The sequence below is a fragment of the Neovison vison genome, chromosome 7, assembly GCF_020171115.1.
Source record: "Neovison vison isolate M4711 chromosome 7, ASM_NN_V1, whole genome shotgun sequence".
In the NCBI taxonomy this organism is placed as follows: Eukaryota; Metazoa; Chordata; class Mammalia; order Carnivora; family Mustelidae; genus Neogale; species Neogale vison.
This window is the reverse complement of record NC_058097.1, coordinates 172,445,391-172,465,120: the sequence shown is the minus strand read 5'-3', so window position 1 is coordinate 172,465,120 and position 19,730 is coordinate 172,445,391. Positions and strand designations below refer to the sequence as shown.

The 19,730-nt window shown below is 37.3% G+C and overlaps 1 protein-coding gene across 6 annotated transcripts in view; it reads right to left on the bottom strand.

Annotated features, from left to right (window-relative positions):
- Positions 1-19,730, bottom strand: part of ANO3 (anoctamin 3) — a 420,117-nt gene that overhangs the window by 41,216 nt on the left and 359,171 nt on the right. For all 6 annotated transcript variants that reach the window (XM_044258975.1, XM_044258976.1, XM_044258977.1 and 3 more), the window contains 3 exons: positions 2,191-2,273; positions 1,631-1,771; positions 950-1,114 (listed from right to left, as the gene is read on the bottom strand). In XM_044258975.1, coding sequence (XP_044114910.1) covers positions 950-1,114; positions 1,631-1,771; positions 2,191-2,273 — 389 coding nt within the window. The remainder of the gene's footprint in view (positions 1-949; positions 1,115-1,630; positions 1,772-2,190; positions 2,274-19,730) is intronic.

Sequence of the window (19,730 nt, the reverse complement as noted above, 5' to 3'; positions counted from 1 at the left end):
TGGCATTGTTGGAAGAATTGAAGAGATTAATTAAATTAATTAAAGAGATTATTACCCTAAATGTGCCAATCAATGCCTCCTGTCTTCAGAGAATAGGACCCTACCCATAGACCTTGCTGAAGATGTGGGCCAAGGTAGATACAATAATGCCCTCTCAGCCATAGAGTTAACAAGTCAATCAGTGTAGGTGATGTTGAACCAATCAGATGTTGGCTCTGAAAAATTAGTACATTGAAATATTGGATGATCTCAGTTAAATAGGCTATAGAAACCAACATGGTCACATAGTTAGAACCAAAGGAGATAACAAAATCTTTGCAATACCACAGCATGAAAGAAGACAGGTCACAGTTAAACAAAGATAGATATTTCCTAATAGAACAGGGCAGATATGCAAACGGAAAATACTGAGGAAGGAAGGAAGGAAGGAAGGAAGGAAGGAAGGGAAGGAGGGAGGGAGGGAGGGAGGGAGGAAAGAGAAAATTGTTTAGACCCAGAGAAAGAAACATGGAGTAGCTGTCTATTTTCTATTTCAAGTGAGGCCTTGGAAGTAACAAGCCTTCAATTTCAAACAGATTTTCCTATACTTTTGTAACAGATTCTCCACTGAGGTTCAGTTTTTTGAACCAAAAGATGCTTTATTTGAACGAAAAGAGCATAGCACTTTTTCCAGCACACATAGATACTCAATGAATGGAAATGTTTGCTCATCAAGATTATAAACTCAAAGGACAAGGAAGACAATACAACTGTAATTGATTTTAATTAAAAAAAAAAACCCATCATCCAAACCACATAGATTAATTTTTTTCTGCTAAACTGAGTTGCCATTGATGGAAACGTGGGTTGGACTCATTGGCTTCCTGTAAAGTACAATCCAAGCATGAAGGAAACATAGATCTCTCCCCTACCTATGCCTTTTAACCTTTTGAAAACTGTAAACACTTACAAGATTCAGGGCCATAATGATTACAAAATTGATACAGACAGCAGCAGCCGATGTTGCAAACTGCCAGTGTTGTTTGATGAAATTCCACTTGAATGATGCAAACTGTTCCATGACAACCAGGCGATACACCACAACAGCAAACACTGCGGTGATCACCAAAGAAATCTACAATATGGGAGACAGGAGAAGACATCCATATTTTGCATAATTGACAAAGCAAAAGCAATACCACAGACCAAGATATTGTCCCTGCCCCGTCCCCCGTCCGAAGAGCCAAAGGAATTTGCTTTTCCAAGAAAGGATACATAAATTCAATTTTTTCCTTTAAGTTTTTTCCTTCAGTTACATTAGAGTCAAAATACAAGTTGTAAGATACTGTTCAAATTTCCACTTTCAAGTGGAATGCTTAGTTTTAATTAATCAGGACAACTCATATAATTTCCATTTTATTTTAGATGGTTTTTGTTTCTTTCAAAGAGTGTTTTATTTAAAGATATTCCCAAACTCTCTTTGTAATCACTCCTTGACTTGCTGTGATTTTAATTTTGTTTAATGGTATGTATTAAATGTACTGAACTGGATATGGTTTGACCCTGAGGCTCACAAAACGAATTGGTATCTTAGAATTTCTTTCTAAATGTGGGATCCCAGAACATTCTGATACTGATGGTTGTACTTTACCATGAAGAATATTCCTGAGATAGAGACAAGAAGACGAGTGATTTTGTCTGAGGAAGGCTGATGTGGCTCAGGTTTTCCACTGATGGGATTCACTCTCTCCATCTTGTAATACTTGGCTTCAAATTGGGGACGAAGTGTTTCCTATAAGAGAAACTAAAGTTACTAGCTATCAAAGTCATAAATTAAAAAGGTACATATATCCAATAGCTGGAACAAAATCCCTGCATTTTGACCTACTTTTATAGTAAGTCTTGGAAAAGTGACTTTTAAAAAATAAAATGAAAATTATTTTCCAAATAAACCCTAAACTATAGTTTATTAACACAATTTTCCACTAATGTAATTTTAGGAAACATTGTGAAAGTGCTTTGAAAAAATGACATTACCTCATCAACGATCTTTCTTAACTTCATGAAATAAGAAATCTTGGGAGTAAAAAACATCAAAGGAAAACCTAACGGTGTTTAGTTCCTTTCAACTTGGATGTTAAGGACAGTGAATAATTTCCTGCACCATATGTTATTCCAGTTTCTCTGTCTCCTGGTTTCCTAACATCTTACCTCCTCTTCTTCCCATTCAATAAGGTCCCAAGTATAGGTCAGTGTACTTCTTCTCCTTTTCCAAAACTCCAAGAAGACTGTAGCTATAGATAATAATATCATCATCATCATCATCATCATCATTATTCATTGCCCAACCACATCGCATTCTTTTATCATTACTTTTCTTTCTGGGATTAATGCATTTCTGCCATATTATTAAATTATTAAAATAAATTAAATTTGTATTAATTTTATACAATTGGACTTTTTTTTTCCCTCATCCTCTCTTTCCGGTCTGTGACTACTGCTATCAGCATGAACCCTAGAGTAGTTTTTTCAGCATAGGCCTTTGCTAGCCTGGCCCATGAAAGTGATGTTATAATAGAAGGTCAGTATTAGTGAGATAAATATACATCATCCCTTTTGTTTTGTATATGCTACTTCAGAATCACATAAAAGACCTTAAAAAAGGGGGGGGGGCTTCTCCAGCCAGGAATGACAATAAAGACTAGATGCTACTCCTCCAGGATAGGGTGGGAGAGAGAGAGGAAAAGCACGAGGTTACCATGGTGGAAGGAGAAGAAGAGAAAAAGACCAGAGAAGATACTCTTGGATGAATATTCTAGATGAATTTAGCATAGACTAGAGGACTCAGTGGAAAAACTAAAGAAATGGCTGAATCATTAACTGGATTTTCCGTGTAAACAGCTGAGAGACAGATTGCTTGCTTTCTAGTAAGTGGGCTTCACCTCAGCATTCAAGACTTTGCAAACATCATTAAGACCTCATAGGTGCATTCTTAAAAACTGTGATATCATTCATCCATGTAACCATCCATCCATCCATCTATCCATCCATCCATCTATCCATCCATCCATTTGCTGTTCTCTTATTTTGGGGAAGGTACTCCAACCTCCAGGATCTCCTAATTTAGTAGACAGACACAGTCATCTAAATAAAGTTAACTTACATTGCAGTTAGAGTTATAATGAAGACAGAATTATAGCGCAAACATAGAAACACATGCTTTTGGAAAAACACCACCATCACAAACAATACAGTATAAAGGAATGAGGTGTTCTTCCCAGTTTGTGTTTATTCTCCTCTAGCCTTCCAAGTAAAAGAATGCCAGGGGAAGAGGATTCTGAGGTTGTGGTTTTTTTTTTTTTCTTTATAATTAGAAATCAGCCCTGATATTGGTTAGAAAATATAATGTTCATAATCACACTATCTTACATTGTTGTCATACTTCAAAATGTACAAGTGCTTTCTTACACATGATTTAGTTTTGTTACTTTCATAACACAAGTAAATATGGCAGGTCTTACTATCATCAGACTTTTGAAACAAAGGTATAAAATTACTGTGTCCAAGATCATACAGTCAATAAATGGCAGAGTCAGGACTGAAACTCTTGCTAGTTATTGTCCATACAGTCTTCACATTTTTAAAATTATTTTTTCCTCAGGCCTACTCTCCATGCTATCTACTGATTTTATATAAAGTTTAAAGAGAGTAGATAAGGCTAAAAGAATCGAAATAGCCAAGCTCCACTGAAAGGAAGACAAATGAGGTTTTCCAAATACTGGATCTGCTATAAAAATAGAAGATCACAATCATTGTTACCAAGAGGGAGATCTAGAACTTAAAAAATAAGTGGGATATAGAGGAAGTATATGGGAGAGACACAGAGAAATAATTTATTATGAAAAGAAAACTGAAGGAAAAAAAAGCATTGTGTCATATAAGCAACTATAACATGCAGTAATTATAAACCTGGAACTTAAAGTCTTTCATTCAGTACATGACACAGAATATGCAACAAAATTCTAATTATCACTGATCTCAGTCAAGGTTTAAAGTTGAAATGTGTCACATAGTCATTTCTTAATTTATCTTTCTGGCATAAACTTTGTCTAGAAGCGGCTCCTAGAAAATCTAAGAAATAAAGGTAATCTTGCTTGTGTGAGCCTGAAAACCAACTTTGGTATAATTTTAACTTCCACAAATGTTTTGACTTTGAATATCAATAATCAACTACACTTTGTGTTAAAAATCCATTCTCAGTTTAAGATATATTTACTTATTCACAGATCATTTAAACTCTCAAGTGAATCAATATTCTCTAAGGAAGTTTTAATTAGAAAGAGGGCATGTGGGGGCGCCTGGGTGGCTCAGTGGGTTAAGCCGCTGCCTTCGGCTCAGGTCATGATCTCAGGGTCCTGGGATCGAGTCCCGCATTGGGCTCTCTGCTCGGCAGGGAGCCTGCTTCCTCCTCTCTCTCTCTGCCTGCCTCTCTGCCTACTTGTAATCTCTCTCTGTCAAATAAATAAATAAAATCTTTAAAAAAAAAAAAAAGAAAGAGGGCATGTAGTGTAATTTATCAGTATGCTGGGGTGCCTGGGTGGCGTAGTCACTTAGGGGACTGACTCTTGATTTCAGTTTAGGTCATGATCTCAGGGTTGTGAGATAGAGCCCTGTGTTGGGTTTTGTGCTGAGTTTGGAGCCTGCTTGGAATTCTCTGTCTTGCTCTCCTCCCTCTGCCCTTATCCACCACTCTTCCCCTCTAAAAAGAAAAAAAAAAATTAATTTATCAGTATGCCAAACACCAAAGAAGGACAGAAAGTAACACTTAACTAAACCCTAGTAAATTTAATAAAAACAAAATTAATAATAAAGGTAGTTAACTTTGAAAATTAGAATAGTCATTACTTCTGGGCTGTGATGACTGGCAGGTGGAATGAGGAAACCAACAGAGATGATGAAAATATTCCATATTTTAACAGGAGAAGTGACTATATAAATTTATGTCATTTTCTTTTTTTCCCCAAAGATTTAATTTATTTGACAGAGAGAGAGAGAGAGAGAGAGAACAAACAGAGGGAGCAGCAGGCAGAGGGAGAGGGAGAAGCAGACTCCTCACTGAGTAAGAAGCCAGATGCAAAACTCTATCAGGACCCTGAGATCATGACCTGAGCTGAAGGCAGACAATGAACCGAGTAAGCCACCCAAGCGTCCCTTTCATTTTCAAAGGTGATCAAAAGACACCTAGAATCTGTAGATTTTACCGTATGTAAATTGTTTATCAAAGGCCAGATTTTAGAAAGTAATTTTTAAAATACCAAGTGATTAACAAGATCAGAGGGATTGATCATTACGACAAGCCAGTCGTTTCCCCAGGTTTACAGCAGGAGGCTCTGAGCTTGCAGTGAGGGCCTGAAAAGGAAGTGGGAGGCTGGGAAGACCATATCTCACTACACTGCCAGTTTCTGGGGAGCTGCAAACCCAGAGTATGAACTCGGGCAATTAGACTAGACTTTGAAGTGTCGGCTGAGCATTAAGGAGGCTTGCACAGGGGGCACCTGGGAGGCTTGGGGTGCCTGGGTGGCTCAGTAGGTTAAACCCTCTGCCTTCAGCTCAGGTCATGATCCCAGGGTCCTGGGATTGAGCCCCGCATCAGGCTCTCTGCTCAGTGGGGAGAGCACTTCGTGTTAAATAGAAACGCGGACTATCAGAAGCACCAGCAATTAAATGAAATGGTCACGAACTCATCTACTATTATCCAGAATCCAGTAGAGACATACAAGAAGGACTACAGTTTGTAACCACTGTTAGCAGCTGCTCCTCAAGTTGGAGAAAAGATTGTGATTAAGCTTTTGGAACTAACGTCTGATTATTCTCCTGATGTCTCTGATTACAAGGAAGGAAAAATACTAAGCCACAATCCAGAGACCCAGCAAGTAGATACAGAAATTCTTTCATCCTTACCTGCCATGAAGGAACCTGGGAAATTTGATTTGGTTTATCACAACGAAAATGGAACTGAGGTAGTGGAGTACACTGTGACGCAAGAGAAGAGGATCACTGTTTTTTGGAGAGAATTGATTGATCCAAGATTGATTATTGAACCTCCGAGTACCATACCAAGTACAGAGCCTGCTTGAGGATGACCTCTCCATCTCATAGTTTATAAATGTCTTGTTTATGAAAGTGACTATAACCTTAACTTTAAAAAAAAAAAAAAACCACCTGCCCCCACCTGCCTCTTTGCCTACTTGTGATCTCTGCCTGTCAAATAAATAAATAAAATCTAGAAGAAGAAGAAGAAGAAGAAGAAGAAGAAGGAGAAGGAGAAGGAGAAGGAGAAGGAGAAGAAGAAGAAGAAGAAGAAGAAGAAGAAGAAGGCGGCTTGCACAGTACCCTGACACAAATATATCAAGTAGCCCTGGAAAGAAGAAAGCGTTTGACATATGCCAAGACCTGAGAAAAAGGGCAAAGCAGAAGCACCCAGTGGAAGTGGCCTCAGGGTCATCTCAGGTAGGTAGATAGACATGTGGCCCAATATAAATACAGTAAGAAAGGCTGAGCCTTAACTCTAGACTACTGAGTGCTCTGTCCATTTAAATACATTCAAACTCCAATAAAATATAATCAAATAAACCATGACACTGCCCTGAGTCATCAGCAAGATGTGTCCCACTGGCTCACATTTTGCCCCCTAGACTAAAGAGTAGGCTCCAAATGACAGAAATGTAAGCTGGAGAGGCTAAATGCTTTAATGCCTCAGTTTGGTGATTTTGTTCTTCCACAAGCATTCTCTGAACCTGAGCCCTTTCCTGATAGAAAAGGATGAGGAAAGGGCTTGACCTGGCATCCTGTTCAGGAATGAAGAATGGCAATAGGAATTTCAAGAAGAAACAGGCATCTTTGAAGGACTCCATGAATCAGTGACTTTTAAAAAAAGGTATATTATAAGCTGTGAAGTCATTTTATTGTAATTGGTGGTGAAACATTTGGCATGAACTATGTGGAAGGACTTAGAAACAATCACTCAGAATGAGCAGGGTGACAGAGACCATGAGATGATGAAGAGGACAGGGAGCATATTGAATTGCCTTAACGAAAAGTGAAAATGCTTTAAAAATGAACATGTATAAAGCCATTTCACTTAGAAGGATGTGTCACTATAAATATAGATGTAGATGAATTTATAGAAATTTATAGCATATATTATATATACAGTATAGGCATTTATATATTGTGTATATATGATAAGTAACTGGATGAGCCTGATATATGATCGTTATATATACATAATGCCCAAAAGAATATTTACCAAAGTGTTACCACTAATTGTTTGTGGAAATGGATTCTGGAGCACTTTTATTTCCTACAAAGCTAAGAAGTATAAAACCGCTTCCTGTGTACAGTTTATCAACTCTTCCCCTTGGTCCTGTGAGACTGGGTTGGGATTGGGGTAGGAGGAGAGGCTGCCATTGGAGAAGGGCATTTTGTGATCAAGGGAAAGCCAGCTTTCACATGAGTCATGGAGGTAGGAGGAATATTATGGAAAAGCTGAAGGTGATACCACATACTTCTGTTCCTTAGCAACCATACAATGTATTTATTTTTTTACTCCGGCCTCTCTGACTATAATGACATATTTTTCTCTACTTTAAACTTCAACGATACATGTGCTGCATCTTGAACTTCCGTTTATTTCCTCATGCTCATTTCCAATGGCTTTTCCTTGTGATCCAAAGTCAATGGCACAGAGTCACAGAATCATAAAGTTATGCATCTCAAACAGGTTAGATTCTTCTTCTTCTCCTCCTCTTCCTCTTCCCTCCTTCTCCTCCTTCTTCTTCTTCAAGTAGGCTCCATGCCCAATGGCAGGCTTGAACTCATGACCCTGACATTGCAGCTTGAGCTGAGATCAGGAGTCAGACACCTAACGGACTGAGACACACAGGTGTCCCTCAAAGAGGTTAGATTCTATATGTAGTTTTTTCCAAGTTATTTATTTCAAATTTAAAGAAATAAAGGCTCAGAGTGGTTGGCAAGTAACACTGGCCTTGTCTAGAAATCTGTCAAAGCATCTACAGTGCTTTACTACAATTTTTTTTTTTACATCTGCTTTTTCCTACACTTGAAGTTGTTTCTAGAGTGCCTTCTTCCCTTAGCATTTGCAGTGCTTGGCATACTGACATGTTCAATAACTGTTACATTGAGCTGAATTATTGAGTTGAATCGAGTGATTTTAACTCTAACTCTTGGTCACATGCTCTTTTCATTATTCCACACGTTTTCAAATTATGCACCATGGAGATAGTGGAAAGACAGTCCCTCACCACAGAAGTCCATTCTATAACTGTTTTATAATTTGAGAATTCAAGTTCAATTTTATGTGGAAAAATTGTCACTACTTAAAAAGTTTAAAAAATGACTTCACTGTACTTGAGCAGGTGGGGGCTCTTGAAGACGGAGCTGGGGAAAGAGGTCAGTTCCGAACACAAATGAAGTTAAATACGTTGGAATATGGACAACACAAAGAATTCCAAGTATTGTTTTCATCAGAAGAGATAAAGATGGAAAACCTTCTCAAAAGAAGACCTAGCTGAAACAAAAGTTTATCAGAGCAGTACTTCTGAGACTGCCAATGTAGATAACACCCGAGTACCACTAAAGACTTTCTTCCATTCCCCAGATTTATTTTCAGCAACATCCTTCAGCATAATGTGCCTTTCCCACACAGTATTGCAACATCACTATACATGAGGTAGAAATAGAAACCTCACAAAACAGGTTCTACAATTAGCAGGAGGGCCACAAATGTGGAACGCCTTACATTTCCATGCCTAGAGAACGCTATCTCCTTTCTTTCTTTTTCTGGTTAGTACCTTACAAAAAATGTAATTAGCGGAGTTCCTTCTGTCAGTATAAAGCAGGCTAATCAATATAAAAGGCTTCAATATGTGTAAAGAGACAGAGTCTGAACATTTGGGCTGAACGGTAGGAGACCCAGGCACACGTGTAACTGGTTTGTCAAGACTCGCTTGTCTTGTGAAATTTCCTCTTAGTCCAAGCACATGTAGTCTCTCTCTGACTTCCAATGTCCTCCCTTCCTTCTTCCCTGCTAACAATATTAAATTAAAAAAAGGAAACAACAAATAACTAGATTCTAAGAACATGGGAAGCCTAACATTTGGACCCTCAGTACTGAAATTCTTCACAGATTCCTAAAATCGGACTTGATTTTTTTCCCCTCGGAAAATTCATCTAGAAATAAGAAGCAACATAGGAGCAGCTTGATATTATATTAAAACCCAGTGAAAATTCTCATGACAATCTCAACCAGAGCAGACTCTTTGGTATCAAGAGTCCCTCCAAAGTTAACTTGTCTGTTACTTGAAGTGGTGTCAGAGTCCATGCAAATAAAAACTTGTCAGCTTCTGCCATATATTTTTATAAAATATAATGTAACCTTTTAGACACAGGATTAATTTTTCTCAGGCCCTCTCTTCATCTTACCACTCAACTATTTGATACACTTAACATCCCTTAATTCTGTTGAACATTTTCGGATGACATATGTAGAAACAGCAGCAAAAATAACTAGAATGGCACCTTGTCTGATTCACTTTTGAAATACATTCATACCAGGAATGCCTGCTCTATAGGAAGTTTTTCAATAAATGTATGTTGAATGAATGAATCACAACTGCAAAGAAGAAACTAAAAGTTATGTACAATCTCACCATTGATAAGGAACTATAATTATAATTTTGATAATTCCATCCAAGGTATTTCTCTTAGACAGTCTATTTATGGCTGATTAGTTGCTGATACTCAAAGGTATGGTCATACTTGTTGTGAAGTTATGACTGAAAAAAGGAAAAGCAAACTCATAAGTGAGTCCCTAAGTTGCCTCATAGCCTTCACGCACTGGTCTGACCTTCCCAGGAAAGCTACATCAGGACAGGATACCTTCCAGTTTACCCTGAAACAGATCATGGCCTCCAATAAAGTGCTCCAGAACTAAGGGCTCCAGAATGAAGGTCTGCTTTCATTCTGACCAGCAGGGCCAGAGCCCTAAACATTGTTAAATATTTGTCTTTTCACCTTATAAGCATCCCTCTGGAACTGGGTACGGTTCAATTGGAATGGTACTTCGCACCACAGGCGAATGATAGTCACTATAAAAGAAAGGACTGGGGGACGCCTGGGTGGCTCAGTTGGTTAAGCAGCTGCCTTCGGCTCAGGTCATGATCCCGGCGTCCTGGGATCGAGTCCCGCATCGGGCTCCTTGCTCGGCGGGGAGCCTGCTTCTCCCTCTGCCTCTGCCTACCTCTCTGTCTGCCTGTGCTCGCTCTCTCTCCCTCTCTCTCTGACAAATAAATAAATAAATAAAATCTTTAAAAAAAAAAAAAAAAAGAAAGGACTGGAAGAGATTATGCTGAGTGAAATAAGTCAAGAAGAGAGAGTCAATTATCATATGGTTTCACTTATTTGTGGACCATAACAAATAGCATGGAGGACAAGGGGCATTAGAGAGGAGTAGGGAACTTGGGTAAATTGGAAGGGGAGGTGAACCATGAGAGACTATGGACTCTGAAAAACAGTCTGAGGGGTTTGAAGTGGTGGGGGGTGGGAGGTAGGGGTACCAGGTGGTGGGTATTATAGAGGGCACGGCTTGCATGGAGCACTGGGTGCGGTGAAAAAATAATGAATAATGTTTTTCTGAAAATAAATAAATTGAAAAAAAAAGAATATATTTTCAGGATTAGAAAAAAAAACAAATAAATAAATAAATAAGGTTTTTAATTAAAAAAAAAGAAAGGACTAGCTTTGCTTTGATCATCAATATCGTAAAATTTATCTTCTTGAGCAAATTACAGTGATCCTCAAAAAAACTCCTAGGAAAGGCAATGTGGTGCTGGAGAAAGAACAGTTTGGGGTAGGAATGCTCTGGGTTTGAAAGCTGCCTATATGCCTTGCTAACTGTGTGACAAATGCCCTGTATGAAGGTCTACATAATGAGAACAGTGACAACAGTAGAATCATCCTCAGAGGGACATCGAATGAATTAAGTAAGATACAGTTTGTAAGTGGTCTAATTATGCTTAATTCATTTTAATAGTACAATAAACTACAATAACCATTTTTTTCAACATTCTATTAGTTATACATAGGAAACTTTATATAGACAAAGTTTCTACTGGGTTTCTACTACACAAGGGATATACAATACAAAATATACTTTATAAAGTTTAAACATATTGTATATCTTCCTGCAGGAAAAATAAAGCTATTGTCATTTATTTATATTTCAATTGATTCACAAATTCAGTCTTGGTCAGTTTCCACATACTTTCTTTTGTCCATAACCTAGCAAATGATTTATATTGTCCTTTTTCTTCTTTTGTATTTAAGACTGTAAAATTTCTGCTAGAGTAAATAATTCAATTCAAAACTTGTTGTTTTTGAGAGCACATTTGTCTATTCCTATAAAGAGCATACAAAAAAAGTGAAAATGAGTTGCCTCATATTCCCAAAGAGGAAGAAGAGAACCAGCATTGATTGAACACTTACAATGTCCCAGACTTTGTGCTAGCTATTTTTAAAACAACCAGTGTCTTTTCCACAACCAACCCAGGTAAATACAAGGTTATTAATGTCATTCAGTTGATAAGTAAATTGGAGCTCTTAGAGGTTAAGTTACTTGAGAAAGATATTTGGCGGAAATTCAAATCTAGATCCAAATGCTGACCTTTTTCTGTGCCAAAGGAAAAATCACTCCAAACATGGTTTGGGATAGAAGTTTTCAAGTTATATAATTTGTAACATCTTTCTGGGAAGAAATTAGCACCACAGATGAAATGTTTAACAATCAATCTTTCTTTCTTCTTTTTCTTTTCCCTCCCTTCCCCTCCCCCCTTCCCCCCCTCCCCTCCCTTCCCCTCTCCTCTCCTTTCCTTTCTTTCCCCTCCCTCCCTCCCTCCCTTCCTCCCTTCTTTCCTTCTTTCTTTCTTTTTATTTTTTAAGCAAATTTCTAAAAGACCTAAATGAGATTGAGAACTTCTGGGAGGTTGGCTGCTCACCCACTCAGTGCTCCATCAATCAACAGTCGAAAGCTCTTTGACCATAAATAAATCTTTTCCATTTTTGTTGTTGTTGTTTGTGGAGTCTAAAAATGATTACCAACCACTCTCTTTTCTTATAACTGACTCTACCAAGACAGAAATCTTTGCATTGATCTCTTAGAGGACTTCCTTTGCAGATAAACTCTAATAAAATTTTGATACATGCTTATATCTTAATTGTCTAAAAAGATTACTTTTTTTAACTGGACCGCTATATCTGAGTTTGCAGAGACAGACAGGCAGAAGCAAATTTAATGCTTCTTGGTCCACAATTCAAGCAAATATTTACTTAGTCCAAGAAGGGTTGAATTGTGTATATACATAATTTTGATGTGTCTAAAAGCTCCTTGTACACATAGCCAGTATCTCTGACTTCCTCAAACATTGTGCAGTAGACTGGCCATGAGTGTTTTTGAAAAAGGAATAATTTAACGTTGAGTCAGGGATACATTTAGTTTGCGTTGAGGAAGATATATTTAATGTGGTCTGCAGACACTTCTACAAGTTGTTCAGTGATTATTAACTATCTTAATATAGCAATGATTTCTGAGGAAACTCCTTTTACTTCATATGTAGACTCAGGAGCCTGGCCAGGGATTGTATAGAGAGATGGCATGTTCTAGAGTGTCCAGCACTGATGAAGCAAGAGAAATACGATCTGAAGTACAGAGCCAGAAACTACTCTATGGAAAATTTTTAAAATTTCAACACTTGGGGCATCTGGGTGGCTCAGTCAGTTAAGTATCCATCTCTTGATTTTGGCGCAGGTCATGATCTAAGGGTCATGTGATCAAGCCCCACATTGGGCTTCACGCTCAGTGAAGAGTCTACTTGAGGTTCTCTCCCTCCAACCCTCCTCCACCTCACTCAAATAATAAACAAAATATTTAAAAAAATTAAATTTCAAAAAAAAAATAAATTTCAACTGGTATGTGAAATGTACCAGAGCTTTTCTCAAATTTACATTAAAAGTGCACACCACCAATAATGAATTATAAAGCTGAAATAAACTTTTCAAAATTATCAATAAAGAAGACTTTCAATTAACCATATTAGAGGAAGAGGAAAGACTGAATTGCTTTTCTATACATTCTCTATAATATTTTTATATGTTATATTAAAAGGCAATTTAATAAAACACAGACAGAAATGTAGGGCAAAAAGCATTACAGAAATATGGTAGTCAGCTAATTAAAATATTGTTACTTTTCTGGATTTTGACTTTATTTATGTGGAGATTTTTAAAATTTGTAAACTTGTGATTTTTCCCAGTTTATTTTCATACTTCATTTTCTGTTCATATTTTTGTAGCTTCCAAAACTGTGCATCTCCTTCCCTTGAAGAGTTGTAATGGATCACTCACATATATGCCAGCCATCCTGCTAAATATTTCACACGTTACTCATTAAAGCCTCACAACAGCTCCATGTACAAGAAACAATTTTTTAATTGCTATTTCATAGGTAATGATACTACAGTTCAGAAATAAAGTTTTCCTGCCCCAAATGAACTTGACTGTGTACCCCAGGTCACTCTGAGTCCTAAGGCAGGGTTAATGGCTTCAAATACTCATTCAAAGGGACAGTTTCCAATAATCCTAAGTGTTCTTTAAGGATTCTGTCCTGATTCCGTACAAAAATTTCTTTCTTGTTATACTACAGCTAAGAGCTTCTAGGAACTGTCAGCTTAGTTAAACATAGCATGTTTTCATTGTTCTCTCCAAAGTGTTTAAGGTGCTTAGAGTCTAAATGGATGGGAAAGCCACTTGTCATTGCTATTTTCTGTCTGTGAACTTGATTTCAAAATCCCTTTCAGGTTATGGATAAGTTTCCTTTCCTTCTTCCCTGGGTTCTGAGCCAAGAAACAAATCAAGGACCTTCTTCAGAGTGTATAGACCTAGTCTTGGCATCTTATTCTCTCCTCACTCTGCCCCTTACAAGGTCATGGCTCAGTGCTTAGGACACTCAGCAAATACACTCTGTGTGTTGTTGCTGCCATGGTTATTATTTATTATTATTTAGCTCTACTAACTTTCTAGACAGGAAAAAAAAAAAACAAATTAGAGATGCCTGAATTTTCTGATTATCTTCTTTAATATATTTTTAAGAAAGCATTAGTAAATCAGCCTTTTCCTCAAGGTGGCAAAATAAGTCTATTTTCCATGTACTAGTTTTTCCATTTTATTATATTTATGCCTTGTTGTAATTTCATTAAGTCGCTATAAAAATAAATTGCATAGTTGATAAACTGAGCAGTAGTCATATAGAGAGATTACACTTCGTAACAAAATTGAGGCTCTAAAAGAAGGAAACTTGCATAATGGTATATTCCATCATACAGACATGGAGGCATTTTGTAGGCATTTCTGCACAACAGAGTATCACGTACTTGTTAAAGATAACAGTATCATTTTCTAGCAGGTTGCCACTTGCAAGGCTGAGCAGTTGTTTTGGGTGTTGGGAATAAAAGGCTTTACTTCAGAATTCTTCTCTGAGCAGGAGTCTAGAGGGAGCCCAGAATTCTCCATCTTAGCAAGATGCCTCCATGTCTGTATCCTACACACATAACTTTTCCTCCTGTTATCCCTCACAACTGGGTCCATCATAACTCACTCACTGTGCTCCTTAATTCTGTTCATATCTCAAGAAGACCAAGATTTCCAGATCATCCCTTAACCCTCAAAGTCTGATTCTCCAGTTTCAGGGAAACAGAAGACCTTTGTGACCATCTCCCACTCCTTCCCAACACTTTTTGAGATACTTTCACTTTATCCTTTAGTGCTCAGTGTCGTAACAGTAACTTATGTCCCCTCACCTTCTCCTGCTAACTGAAACCTGGGACAATTTCCTTAGGGCATTCTCAGCTAATAGCTATTTGTCTCCCATACCAGTTGAGAGACTGAGATGAGGAGGTGAATTTCTTGCTCCTCACTGCTGTTTCTAGACCATTTCTTCCCCTCCTCATTCACAGATTTGGGTCTCACATTATCAATCCATACTTCCTACTACCTGTGTTAGGGGAAGTCATGTAACAATCCCTGGAGACACATCCCTAGCTTGTCTTAATATATTAAAACTCTTGGCTTAGTGCAACTCTTTTCAACATGATTTCTAAAATAATTCTTTGAAATTGCAACACACACAGATAATCTTTCTAGGGCCTTGGCTCTATCTTCAAAGTTGTCTTCTCCTTGTCCATTTCATTCATGTATTCCCACAGCATACTTTTGATTAATCTCCAGTTATCAGCTCTATCCTTCTAGCTCATTCCCTATAAACTCCAATTCCAATAACTCCTTGACCCATATTTTCAATCCACTGACCTTTGACCAAGATTTTTCAGTCCTCAGTCCCATAATATTTTGACTGTCCTTTCTTCTCCTGGAGCCCTCACTTTCTTCTTTAAGATTCTAATGGTCTGCCATTTTATTCACCCACCTGCATACACCCTCAGACCTCTACCTCTTAACCCTGTTTGTCATAAACTCAGAGTCTGAAAATGACCCTAGTTAAAAACAATAATCCATCTACTGTCCATCTGTCCCCATGCACACCAACATCACTGAAGAAAAAGACAAGTATACTGGGTGGGTTGATTTGTTTTAAATAATGATTTGAGAAGACTTATGCCATGCTGCAATACCTTCTCTTTTCTCATTTAACAACCAGCACATACACTCTTACCACTCTTAGGTGCAATTTTGCTCTCTAGGTGGCTCAGTGGGTTAAGCCTCTGCCTTCAGCTCAGGTCATGATCTCAGGGTCCTGGGATTGAGCCCCGCATCGGGCTCTCTGCTCTGCGGGGACCCTGCTTCCCCCCCACCCTGCCTGCATCTCTGCCTACTTGTGATCTCTCTCTGTCAAATAAATAAATAAAATCTTTAAAACAACAACAGCAATAAAAAACCAAAGTGTTCAGGAGAAATTATACCCCAAAGCCACACCTACCCACTTACAAACACTTGTGTGCAGTAGTGTCTACACTCTCACCTGCTATAACAGAAGATTTATGAATTCATAGTTAAATCAACTCTTCTTGTAAACTAGCCCCTATCCCTTATTACCAGCTATAGGAAATTGCTCAGTGATGTACATGTACAATCATACAAAGTTGCTTAAGAGATATCTTTAAGTGGGAAAAAAGGTTGATCTCATACCTGAAAGAGCCAACAATTAGAATAATATTCTAGGTAGAAGAAATGTGAGCTTGCAGATGTCTTATACTTAGTATTCTCACTTTTGGGGGGTTCTTAATGTTAATTATATTTATTTATGTATCTACTCATTAATTCACCCATTTATACACTTAGCGAGCATTTAGTCTGTGCAAGGAATTAGTCTAGTTCTTTGGATGAAGCAATTAAGAAAGAAGACCAAAAATGTTTTCTTTCATGAGCTCTCTCATACAGGAACAAATAATAAACAATAAAAATAATGTAAAAGTACATTAAGTGACTATAAATGCTGCCGATAAAATAATGGGAAGTAAATTAAAACAGGTCAAGAAAGCAGGGTTGTAGCTTTTATAAAGATGACTAGGGAAAGCCTCTCTGTCAGGAAAAAAAAAATAAAATTGGAGAAGAACAATTTCATTTATCTTCTTCTTTCTTTTCAAAGATTTTTACTTATTTATTTGACAGAGAGAAAAAGAGAAAGCATAAGCAGGGGGAATGGGAGAGGGAGAAGCAGGTTTCCTGCTTAGCAGGGCGCCTGACATGGGACTGGATCCCAGGACCCTGGGATCATAACTTGAGCCAAAGGCCAACTGACTGAGCCAACCAGGTGCCCTGAATTATTTCATTTTTCACTGTTACTATTTATTGAGCAACTACTATGTGCCAAGCTATAGACACAAACTCAAAGTAATTTAACATAAGTGTTTCCATGGTTGGTTGGACTCATCTCAACTTCTGTTCACATTGATGCTGAAACTTTAATTTCTACCATCTCGAAACAAAAATTACTATAGTTATCATATAATTATAGTTATTGAGCCCTACCACGTGTTTATCTACCTTATCTCACTGACTCCCCACAGGTGACTAGAAGGTAGGCGTCACTTTTTCTATTTTATAAATGAGAACACACTGGAAATGAGATAGTGATTAGACAAGGTTATGAAACCAGTTAAGTGGCAAAGCTAGGATTCAACAAGAAAATTGTGAGTTGATGGCCTGAGCCTTTCCTCCATTCCTGCTGTTCTCCTAAGAATGAGCCTGTAGTACCAGCCAGAAGAGCCCTGACACTGAATAAAAATTTGATGGGGCTATCCTGTGCTAACAAAGTTATTCTGGCAACATATGCAGAGGGTGACCATGTCTGCAATGGTAATGCTCTGAGGAAAATAGAGTTTGCTTTCAAAATGTCTCCATCACCTTTTAGCAATATTCCCACTTTCTGGCTCTTTTTTTCCCCCTCCTTGATGGAATTGGAAGGGGAGATAAAAAGGCATAGGGAACTCCTATAGTGTCAGGACCTAATTAGCACAGAAAAATGCCCAATAAAATATTCTGTATCTATAAACAACTTGAAGCTTAAGTATCATTTAGAATCAGTTGTCTTCAAAATTTTAGTATAACCTTTAAAATCCCTTTGTAAAACTGTTTATCCTTTTGTATAATTTTATAAGAACATTCAAAATTTCTTTTTTATCATATATGTAAATATTTGCCACAGATGTGATTTCCAGCACATTACAAAAAAATGACATTTTAAGATAAAACTTTCATCAGTCTTTTATATTTAACTCATATCCCTTTAAAATACACTTGCTATAAGATCTTACTATTGTGAAATTTAAGTTGTTTCATTTTATCTTTAAATCTACTTCTGCTTCTATTGCTTCTACCTCAGAATAATATCCTTTATATTTTGTCTGAAAGTATTTATCTTCTCATACTGCTAACCAAAAAAAAAAAAAAAATAGAAAATAAAACTAGTCATAAGAAATTAATTTTAACTTTAGTCACAAGAAATTAAAATAATTTTTAAAATTTCTTTGACCATGAGGCTCTTTTTAAAATCTGGATTGAGTTGTCATTATTATTAACAAAACAAGAAAATTTATACCAAAATTTAACAGATATTAAACATGAAGCCTAATATTTTTATTAAAAACACCCCTCTTAAGGATATCAATGGTCTTTTTGACCGTTTTTCAGTTGGTTCAGGTATCCATCGATACGTGTTACTTCTTGCTATAGTGAGAGGTTTCAGCAACAACTCTATGTTAATCTTTTGTCTTTATGAGGATATTTACAAAGCAAACATCTTCACATAATGTGTAGATAAGAATGCAACATGTTTTGTTATAGTTATGTTGTTTGCTTCTCTGAACTACAGCTGAATTAAAGTTTGTATGTGATTTATCACGTTTTATTAAATCAGGTTTTTACAACCTTCCTTAGCTCCCCATTTTATGTAGGTATGCATCCAAGCATGCACACCTGCATACATGCAAATGCTATGTCGCAACGTGTACCTAACAAAGGGCATTGTTGTAGAATGTCCTTAGCAACAAAATGGAGCCCTTAATCTTTTCATAATGTTATTGTTAAATGATGACCATATTGTTAAAGATGACCATATTATAGTATCACGTGACTTAGGAAAAAAGATAAGCTATGTTAAACAATGGTTGGCACTCATGAGAATAATCTATTTCTCTTCTCACAGAATACTGAAACAAAAGTTATCAACCATAAGGAATTTTTCCAGCTATCAATTTTATTGTATTCCTGAAGATAACCATTAAAATATTTTCAAATAATATAACCATGTTATTTGCTTTATTATTAATCAAATATTTGTTTCTTAAAGTGCCCATGCTCCTGAGGGGAGATAAAACATGAATTCAACTTATATAATGTTTTAGACTCAGAATCGGCTATTAATGGATTTTGATCTATGGCAAACAAATTCCCTATATATAGCACCACCATCAGGCATGTGACGCTATAGGGTTTGTATACAACGGATACCATTTTGGATCCAGATCAATGTTTTAGTTTTACTTGAGGCACGGTCCCAAGTTACATTCTGGTTGTATTTTCAAATCCATCAGTGACAATAATGTTATTGCTTCTTCCAGTAAGTATTATGAGACTTGATAGGTGTAAAGCAATTGGAGAGGGACCGATGAAAGGAACCATCATAGGTAAGTACAAAATAGTTAGCCAGGCATTGTACCATGTGTCATTTCAGCTAGCCTGGCTGACTAAATTGCCAGCTAGTTGTCCCTTATTGTTGAGTTACTTTGGAGAAACAAGGGCCAACACGGGATTGATCTTACCTAGAACATGGTATGTACTTGGGAATGTATCTCACTGAGGTTTGTTTGTTTGGCAAGAAATTACTTCTTTTTTTTTTTTTTTTAAAGATTTTATTTATGTATTTGACAGAGAGAGGGAGCACAAGCAGTGGGGGCAGCAGGCAGAGGGAGAGGGAGAAGCATGTTCTCCACCGAGCAGAGACCCTGACATGGGGCTTGATCCCAGTACCTGGAATCGTGACCTGAGCTGAAGGCAGATGTTTAACCCAGTAAGCCACCCAGGTGCCCCAAGAAATTACTTTTTAACTCCAACTCAGGTGATTTCACAAAGATTTGTGATCACAAGTTAGTGGGCTAAGTAACCAC